The 10,572-nt window shown below is 44.6% G+C and overlaps 1 protein-coding gene across 2 annotated transcripts in view; it reads left to right on the forward strand.

Annotated features, from left to right (window-relative positions):
• FYN (FYN proto-oncogene, Src family tyrosine kinase) overlaps positions 1–10,572 on the forward strand; it is a 54,518-nt gene that overhangs the window by 34,832 nt on the left and 9,114 nt on the right. For both annotated transcript variants that reach the window (XM_015420785.1, XM_015420786.1), the window contains exons 8-9: positions 2,312–2,388; positions 2,485–2,638. In XM_015420785.1, the coding sequence (XP_015276271.1) occupies positions 2,312–2,388; positions 2,485–2,638 (231 nt within the window). The remainder of the gene's footprint in view (positions 1–2,311; positions 2,389–2,484; positions 2,639–10,572) is intronic.

Raw genomic sequence — 10,572 nt, forward strand, 5'->3', positions numbered from 1 at the left:
GACAAGAGATGATAGAAACTATAGATCATATAATGCTTTTTTGTCCTAAGTGGAATAAGGAAAGAGAGAGATACATCATTCCCGTTATGAGAAAAGAAAAGCTTCCCCTCCTTCCTTGGGTAGTTTCAGTGCTATTGTCTGATAACTTCCCTGACAATCAAACCACGACTATAGTGGCTTCCTTTCTAGCTGCGGTGATTAAGAAAACAAATCTCCCTGAGTTTAACTAGTTTACTGCTGATAACTGTCGACCTTTTAAGTGTGTGTTGTTGTTGTTTTTTAATTTATTTTATTTTACCCTGTACAGTTGCTATGGCTTTTTTGCTAATGCAATAAATATTATTATTATTATACTATGACTCCAAGATCTCTCTCTAGGTCAGTCTCCGCCAGTTCAGACCCCATCAATGTGTATTTATATTTAGGATTTTTGGCTCCAATGTGCATCACTTTGCACTTGGCCACATTGAACCCCATTTGCCACGTTGCCACCCACTAGCAAATCCTCGACAGATCCCTTTGGAGTGCCTCACAATCCTCCCTTGTTCTCACCACCCTGAACAATTTCATGTCATCTGCAAATTTAGCCACTTCACTGCTTACTCTCAACTCCAAATCATTAATGAACAAGTTAAAAAGCATCGGCCTGAGTACTGATCCCTGTGGTACCACACTGCTTACCACCCTCCACTGTGAAAATTGCCCATTTATACTCACTCTCTGTTTCCTATTAATCAGCCAGTTTTTGATCCACAAAAGGACTTGTCCTTTTATCTCATGACTATTGCGCTTGCTTAGGAGCCTTTGATGAGGAACTTTATCAAAAGCTTTCTGGAAGTCAAGGTAAATATCATCTATTAGGTCCCCCTTGTCCACATGTTTGTTCACTCCCAGAAAGATCACTAAATTAGTGAGACAAGATCTTCCCTTACAGAACCCATGCTGAGTCTGCCTCAATAGGTTTTGTTCATCAATGTCCCTACTAATTCTTTCCTTAATAACAGTTTCCACCAATTTACCTGGTATTGACATCAGACTGACTGGCCTGTAATTTCCCAGATCTCCTCTGGAACCCTTTTTAAAGATGGGAGTGACATTAGCTACCTTCCAATCCTCAGGCCTGGAAGCAGATTTTAATTAAAGATTAGAGTTTTTTGTCAGGAGATCCACAAGTTCACATTTGAGTTCTTTCAGAACTCTCGGATGTATGCCATCCGGACCTGGTGATCTATCCATTTTTAAGTTGTCTATCAGTCGTAGGACCTCCTCTCTCATCACCTCAATCTGATTCAGGTCTTTCAACACCCCTCCCAAAATCAGCAGTTCTGGAGTGGGCAAGCACTTCTCATCTTCCACAGTGAAGACAGAGGCAAAAAAGACATTCAGCTTCTCAGCCATTTCCCTATCATCCTTCAGTACTCCTTTTAGACCTTGGGTCATCCAAGGGCCCCACTGCCTCCCTAGCTGGTTTCCTGCTTCTTATTTGCACTTTTTATGTAATGATCTCTATGCTTCCTTCAATGGAAAGGATTATTGATTTCAACTTCATAAGGCAGTTTGATGCTGGCTCCATGAATCTGCTATGCTCAGGTATTGTGTTTAACTCAGCATCCTGAGCTGTCTGCACAGGGGTCTGCAAAATATTGCCAGGAGGATAGGAAGAACTACTTATAATGATTTGGTCATGACCAGAGCATTGCTCTTCTTTATTCCTAAAGGCAATTTAGGAATTTATCCAGTCTGAGGATATGAACAGGATTCTTGGAAGTTTAAGACCTAACACCGACTTGAATAACCCTTGGCCTTCTGGCTGCTTAAATCTGCTGGAGGATGCTGGCAGACTGGGTCTGTGAGAGACAGTAAATGCCTCCCTAAGAGGGGGTGGTCACCCCTGCCTTGAAGCAAGCAGTGGTGCACCCACTCCTTAAGAAACCTATTCTGAACCCAGGAGAACTGAATAACTACTGTCCAGTCTCAAATGTACCATTCTTGAGCAAGGTGATTGAATGAGCAGTGGCTGGACAACTTCAGAGATTCCTGAATGGAATGGATTGTTTGGATCCATTCCAGTCTGGTTTCAGGCCTGGTTATGGGACAGAAACAGTCTTGGTTGCCTGACCTGGGATGACCTGCACTGGGAAATGGACAGGGAAACTGTGACCCTATTAATTCCCCTGGACCTCTCATCGGCTTTTGATACCATCAGTCATAGGATCCTTAAAATTGGTACAACTTCATTTTTAGTCAAAAATATTGCTGTTCTGCTTCAAGAAGGAGCTACGTTTCTTTATGTATTTATGTTGTATTGCAGGAAGCTTGCTAGATTTCTTAAAGGATGGAGAAGGAAGAGCCCTGAAATTGCCAAACTTGGTGGACATGGCAGCACAGGTAAACCCTGAGTATATGATTAGTTATATGTATCAATGTCAAATTTCTGGGTTTTTTTCAATAAGGTGAGTGCATTGTGTATTATGCATCTAACAGGTTGCTGCAGGGATGGCTTATATTGAACGAATGAATTATATACACAGAGATCTACGATCTGCAAACATCCTGGTGGGAAATAGTCTAATATGCAAGATTGCTGATTTTGGATTAGCAAGATTAATTGAAGACAATGAGTACACAGCCAGACAAGGTAGGATCAGCACACAGCATAACCTTGACGGCCCTTTCGGAAATGGTTGACAGACAAGATATAATCTTGATGATTTTCTATGTGCTTAGAAATCTAGTGAAAATGGAATGTAAATCACTATTTGATTTATGAGTACAGTTAGAGAATAGCAAGGTTATTTATCAGTTCAATGAGATAAGAGATGTATGTGTCATTAGTTTGATCTATGATCCCTCTTGCTGATTTGGACTAGCAGACTTCAGTCAGAAAGATCATTTCTGAGACATGTGTACTTGTTCAGATACCAGAAGTTGAAGGTCAGGAGAGGCACAAAGAATAACGACTTATAGATTAGCAATTAATATAATTTCTTGATTAGAAAGAAAGGGAAAGTGTCATCAGGGCTGCCAAGAGCCACCCAGAACCATCTTATGTATAAAATAAGAATAAAATAAGACGCTTGCTTGATCATACCAGAGATGTCTCCAGGCAGTAACTCATTTCCCACACTGGTCAGCAAGATGCTTCTGGGAAGCCCACCAGTAGGGAATAAATGCAACAGCTATTGCACACAGTTGTATCCAAAATTGGCATTGAAGCGTATACTGTCTCTGAACATGGAGTTTCTATTTGGCCGTCATAGCTCATAGCTACTCACAGACCTGTCCACTTCCATGAATCTGTCTAATTGTCTTCTAAACCAATGGATGTCACCTCTTATACTAGTTTATTCAATAAACTGATAATGCAGCATGTCATATAGTACTTCCTTTTGGCTATCCTGAACCTACTGCCGATCAAATACACTACGGATAAACTCTGGCACTGAGACAGAAAAAAATATGTCACTTTAATTTTCCTCACATCATTCAGTAGTTTATAAGCCTCTACATTTATAGAGCTTATACGTCTATATGTGTGTGTAAAGTGTTATCAAGCTACAGCCGACTCATGGTGACCACTGCAGGGGGCTTTCAGGGCAAGTGAGAAGCAGAGGTGGTTTGCCATTGCCTTCCTCTACAGAGTCTTCCTTGGCGGTCTCTTTTCCAAGTACCGACCTTGCTTATCTTCTGAGATCTGACAAGATTGGGCTATACCATGTCACCTTCCTTCCATATATCTATATAAGCCTTCACAATTGTGTCGAAGAAGAATGGTAGGCTTTCCTAACCTCTTTCCAGCCAAGTTATTCCTGCAAAAAATGCCTTCCTATTTTATTCATTAAAAATTCTGAAAACTCTCCGGTTCTCTTTGTATCAGACCCTGGGGATTCCCTATATCATATATTGGGTTTCCACAGCCTATGCCTCTTAGTATTTTTCTCTACAGCTATGTGTTTAATTTTGTAATTTTTATTTACAAACACACACACACATAGGATACACTTTTTACATCTGATGAAGTGGGTGCCAGTGGAAGCTTAATGACTACCACAGCAAAACTGTATTTATAAAAGGCCAAATATCAGACATCCAATCAGTAGAAGAAGAAGAAGAATACGACCCATACTTGAACAGTGTTTAATATGTCATTAAATAACTTCTAGTTATTTGGAAGCAGGAGTATTTCTAACTTCTAACCACAATCACAGATTTCATATGTGCTTTAACTAAATCTAAACAAGATTTATTTTAAAATCACAAACACAAATTATTGTCACACATTTAAGCTAGAATATGATTTGCCTTGGTTGATATAAATTGAAACTAAGGCATTCATACCATTCCACATTTATAACCATTAAAACAGAGTAATACAGATCACAGGGTAAAGTATGGGTGGTATCACTACTTTGATAGATTTTTGGGAAGCATTAACTTGATGCACACCCTTTCTGTTAAGATTAGAAGTTTTCTGTTCTACTATTGTATACTTTAACTGCCCCAGCCAGGGTAGGAAAGCAGAAGAATTAGACTGGAAAACAAAAGAATTAGAAGTGGAGGAAGAGAGAAAATAAGGCAAACCGGGTTGGTTGATGGGCTTCACAACATCTCACATTTGCCTTAGCTGCATTGTAATTTGTAACCACGGACAGATTTCTTTAAAAAATGCTGCTAACAAAGGCACAGCAAATAGTACCCTGGCAGTCAGAGCTTCTGCCTACTTTACCCTGCCTTCCCTGTGCTCCTGGTGGCTGCAGTGCAGAAGTGCACTAAAATGAAAATAAATTGAAATGCATTGGCTGAATGGAGCATGATTACAGCTTCACAGGTCCTCAAGACAATTTGTGCCCCCAGAATTTTGTACCCCAGTCCCCCTCTATCAGCGGCTCTGAATGTCAGTCCTCTTCTAAGGCCTGGAGAACAGTATGGCACGGGATTTATCCTCTGGTTAATACATCTGAGATGAACAGAGCTGCCAGCCTTGTCCCCAGCTTGCCGTCCACCCAGTGGTTAGAAAGCTTTGGCGAGTAGATAAAATGGGTACCACTCCTTAGAGAGGGTGGGCACACGAAACCCCCCGGTGGGGGAGGTGTTAGCCGACGAACGGAATGTCCAGCGCGTAAGACCGAAAAGCCTAGAAAGAACTCTCCGGCATCAAGGAAGTCTGTAATGGGCCGTCCGGCCAGGCGGTGGCAGTGCTGCACTGCAACTTGAAGCAGTCCAGAGAAAGCTGGCGACATCAAGCCACGCCGAGGGAAAAATGCCGTTGGAACACGTCTGACCTTACAGCTGAGCAAACTCCCAGTCAGCTGCGAACGTGTGTGATTTAAAGATTATATGTTGTCCTCCCTTACTCCTTGAATCATTGTCAGTCCCGTGTGTATTTGAGTAACTGTAAATCGCTCAGAGCCAGCAAGCTCTGCAGGATTGAGTGATTAATAAATTGAAAGATTTATTTATTTATTCCCAGTCCTAAGGGTTTAAAGCCCTTAGGATGACAATGAGAGTCCTAAATAAAAGGCTCTCCATCACTGCAGGGAAAAGCAACTAATACCCCCCCCCCCCCCCGAACATGATACATCAGTTCAGAATGGCAACAATTGTGAATAGTGCTGTGCAAAAATTAAATACCATTTTTCCTTGATTTTAAGTACATTTTAGAAAATCCAAGAGCTGGTCAGACCATGCATTATAACATATTGATACAAGCAATCAGACTACGGACTGCTGTAGCCAGCATAGGTTGTCATATGGTCACTGCACCATAGATTGTCATATAGATCAGGTTGTTGTATGGTCACTGCAGTTATTGCAAGAGCAAGAGAATAAATTTATCATAGAGTTCGTTTTCCATTACTTTATGTGTGAGAATATTTTATTTTGGAATATTTGCTATTATATGACCCATATTCCACAAGTCACAAATTGAACTACTCTTTAAAGGCATTAAATGGTGCTAAAACAATGAGAGAATCAATGAGAGTCAAAAGAGACTCAGACATTGCAAGGAAAATCAATGTTTTTTTAAAAAAATATCTCATACACCAGTTAAAAATAGTAACAGTTATCTTCAGTGAGAATAAAATACATGTAAGAAAAGCATTACTAATATCAGTACTGTTGTCCAGGACTTAGACGAGCAGATACAGACTTTTAAAGTACTATTTATTTATTGTATGGCAGAGTTACACACAGGAAGCATATAATAATATAAAACCAAGTTGATACAACAGATATGCAGACTGATTGGGCAATCCCTCTAAATACTAATATCAGCATTTTCAATCTACCCAATTGCCGCTGGGGAGAGTGCAAAGAGCTTCATCACATCTCCCTGGAAAGCACGACACTCACATTTCTGGGACAGATGTAAAATAGTTTGGCGGGCTGCACCACAATTGCATTTGGGTCCTGGTATTTTTCCCCATTTAAACAACAGGTCTGCACAACTGCCAAAGCCTGTTTGTACTCTGTTACCACCTTCCATACTTTATGTGGCAAGTCAAATCCTGCGGGCCTCTCGTTGGTGTTTATCACGTTATGGATATTGGGTGGAACAGATTACATCCATGTTTGCAACCATTCATTCCCTGATCAAAATGTTATGATTGCAGGATTTGTGCAAATCTTATTGCTAGGTGTCAGGATCTTAGTTTGGATAAACATGCATCAGCCATGTCTTTATGGATGGGCAACTCTGTTTTCAATAAAATTTCTATATTTACAAAGAAGAGCATCTTGTCTTCGGAGATGTGGGGGAGCGATGTGGCACAACGTGGGTAGCCAATAAGCCAGAGTGGGTTTAATATATCCACTGATGGTTCTTATTGTTGTATTGAATTGGACATCAAGTTTGTGGATGTGGGGGCTGTTGAGCCACACTGAAGCACCATATTCTGCAGTACTATGCACCATCCTCAAAGCTGAGTTTCAGCTGATTTAAATGTAAGAGACAAAAGTATTTGTGGCAATGAAAATGCAGACTAAAAATGTATTAACTCTAATCTTGATCATTCGGTATTACAAATATCACCTCTTTTTGCTTTCAATTTTTGAAATTCTAAATTACTTTTATAAAACACTTGGGATAACCAATTATACAAACACTAGGAGTAAAGATTGTTGTGGGAAGAAGTAAAAGAGGCTCCAGGTGAGAATCCCAGCTGTGGCTTGTGGGGCAGTGGAGGGAAGGGGAAAATAGAGGTGAGCCACGATTAGTTCCTTCTGTTTAGCTATAAGGCAGGACAGTCTCAAGTCATTTTGCTGTCCCAAGTGGATAGTATTTTATTATTTATTAAATTGGATTTGCTAGGCCACTCTTCCCTACAAATAGGGCTCAGGGCAGCTTACAACAGAGTCATAATAATTAAACAACATTAAAACCATTAAAAACAGATCAATAAATAGAAACAGAATACGTATACCGGATGGCAGAAAAATTGGCTCCCCTAGCCTGTTTGGGGGGAGGGGTGGCGAGGGATGGGGAAGTGTATGAGAGTGCCAGATGTCCTCTGCCATTGCTGTCCTCAATCAAATGCCTGGTGGAACATCTCTTGGATGGTGGAACATGCCCTGCGGAAAGGTAATAACTCCCACAAGGCACGTATGTCTTTCAGAAGAGAGTTCCACCAGGTTGGGGCCAGGGCCAAAAAAGAACTGACCCTGGTTGAGGACAGCCAGATTTCTCTCAGGCCGGGGACCACCAGGAAGTTCTTGTTTCCTGAGCGCAGCACTCCTCCAGGGGCATACTGGGAGAGGCAGTTCTGAAGGTATGTAGGTCCCTGACTGTTAAGGGCCTTAAAGGTCAGAACCAAGACTGGCTCCACTGGAAGCCAGTGCAGTTTGCGCAGCACTGGTTGGATGTGTGCTGTCTGGGGGGTCCCAGTAAGGACCCACACCGCTGCATTCTGGATCAGTTGGAGCTTCCGAGTCAGGCGCAAGGGTATGCCCGCATAGAACGAGTTACAGTAGTCTATCCTGGATGTGACCGTTGCATAAATCACCATGGCTACGTCAGGGCGAGACAGGTAGGGAGTCAGTTGCCTAACCTGGTGCAGTTGGAGAAATACCAGCCTAGCAACCTTCGCAACCTGGGCCTCCCTAGGCAAGGAGGAGTCCAGAGTTACGCCTAGGCTCTTGACGGTCTGTGCCAGTGATAGAGGTACACCCTCAAGGTTTGGGAGTTGACAACCCAACCGAGACTCCCCCCCCCAAGCCATAGGACCTCCATCTTACCTGGATTCAGTTTCAGCCAACTCTGCTCTCACCATCTAACCACATCATCCAAACCACAGCTAGATTCCTGGGAACTGTAGTCAGCTGGCTGACCATCAACAGAAATAGCTGGGTGTCATCAGCATATTGATGACACCCCAGCCCAGAACTCCACACTAGCTGGGAATGGGGGCACATGTAGATGTTAAATAACAGCAGGGAGAGAAGTGCCCCCTGAGGAACCCTGCATCCTAGTGGGAACCTTGGGGACCCTGTCCCTATCAGCGCCATCTTCTGTCCCTGACCATGGAGGAATGAGGTAAACCATTGCAAGGCTACCCACGGACTCCAGCGTCAGAGGGGCAGTGGGTCAGCAGATCATGATCGACTGTGTCGAATGCTGCTGTTAGGTCGAGTAATATCAGCAGCACTGACCTGCCTCAATCCAGCTTTCTGTGGAGATCGTCTGTGAGGGTGACCAGTGCTGTCTCTGTCCCATAGCTGGGGCGGAAGCCAGATTGAAATGGATCATTATAAATTAGGCAGTACAGTGGTGGTTTTTTATGTAACACTCATAGAATGAAGGTCACCTATTTGTCACATGCCTCAATAGGTTTCTTGGTCCTCCACCAATCGCGGACTAGGGGGCGGGAGGAGGAGTGGCTATTTTCATTCGGGAGGCTTACTCCTTCAGGGTGCTCCCGGCGGTGGAGATTGTGGGCATAGAGTGTGTTGGCGTGATGCTGGAGGCTGAGGAGAGTTTGGCGATTTGGGTGGTGTACTGACCGCCTAGCGCACCGGCCAATAGCCTGCCATCCCTGCTGGAGGCCATATCAGGCTGGGCGTTGGAGCATCCTAGGCTGATCGTCTTGGGTGATTTCAACGTCCATGCTGAGGACGCGACCTCCAGCCAGGCTACGGACCTAGTGTCGTCCATGGTGGCACTGGGACACTCTCAACAAGTCACGGCCCCCACGCATTGGGCCGGTAACATGCTCAATCTGATCTTCGCAGCTGGGGTGAGGGTGGACCGGATTACTGCAATGGCAGTACCATGGTCGGACCACCAGGCCCTGAAGGCCCATCTGAATGCTCCACCCCGACCTTGCTTAGGCAGCGAGCGGATTTTTGCTCGCCCGCACTGCCAAATGGACCGTATGCGGCTCCAGATGGCGTTGCGGGATCCGAAGCCCCCTGGCAGCTCGTTGGATGAGCTAGTGGAGGATTGGCATGACCGGCTCTCCACAGCCATCGACAAGATCGCTCCCAGGCGTCCTCTCCGAACTCGTAGTAGGTGGGCGCCCTTGTATACTCAGGAGTTGCGCCAGCTGAAGCGAGAGCTGAGACAACTAGAGAGACGGTGGTGTCGCACTCACGACGAGGCCTCAAGAACATCCTATAGGACGTTTATGAGAACCTATGAGATGGCAGTCAAGGCCGCAAAGAGAGATTTCTATGCAACCAGGATTGCATCTGCTAGCTCACGCCCGGCACAATTATTTAGTACAATTCGGTCGTTGACAGCTCTGCCACAGGGCAGGCAAAATGTTAGGGAATTGGATATCGGCTTTGAGGCATTTGCGAGCTATTTTGCAGAGAAAGTCTTAGCGCTCCGCCGTGACCTCCCTGCCACATTTGATACAGTGAGCGAACTTGAGGCCCCTTGCACGCCTTTGGTGCTGGGTTTAGTGAGTTTTGGCCCACTTAGCCTGGAAGAAGTTGACAGATTGCTCGTATCTGTACGCCCAACCACATGCGATCTTGATCCGTGCCCCTCATGGCTCATTAAAACGGGCCGCGAGGGATTTCGAGGTGCCCTGTGGGAGATTGTCAACAAGTCCCTTTTGGAGGGATGGTTCCCCGGAACACTCAAGGAAGCGATGGTCCGCCCTCTCTTGAAAAAACCATCTTTTGACCCGTCCGAATTGGCCAACTATCGGCTGGTGTCCAATTTGCCCTATTTGGGCAAACTTATTGAGAGAGCGGTGGCGATACAACTGCAGAGCTTCCTGGATGATGCTTCGGTCCTCGATCCCTTCCAGTCCGGCTTCCGCCCTGGTCATGGGACAGAGACGGTACTGGTCGCTCTGACTGACGACCTCCATAGGCATCTGGATTGTGGCAGTGTGGTGGCACTGTTGTTGTTAGATCTGTCGGCCACATTCGATACGGTCAACCATCAGTTGCTAGCCCACCGCCTCGCCGATGTGGGGATTCAGGGGCTTGCCCTTCAATGGTTGGCCTCTTTTCTCCAAGGTCAGGGAGAAAGGGTGGTGATAGGGGATCAGCGGTCCCAGAGGTGGCTTCTCGAATATGGGGTACCTCAGGGGGCAGTACCATCCCCGATGTTGTTTAACA

This window comes from Gekko japonicus, unplaced genomic scaffold (genome assembly GCF_001447785.1).
Source record: "Gekko japonicus isolate JY-2015 unplaced genomic scaffold, Gekko_japonicus_V1.1 scaffold1809, whole genome shotgun sequence".
NCBI classification, from domain to species: Eukaryota; Metazoa; Chordata; class Lepidosauria; order Squamata; family Gekkonidae; genus Gekko; species Gekko japonicus.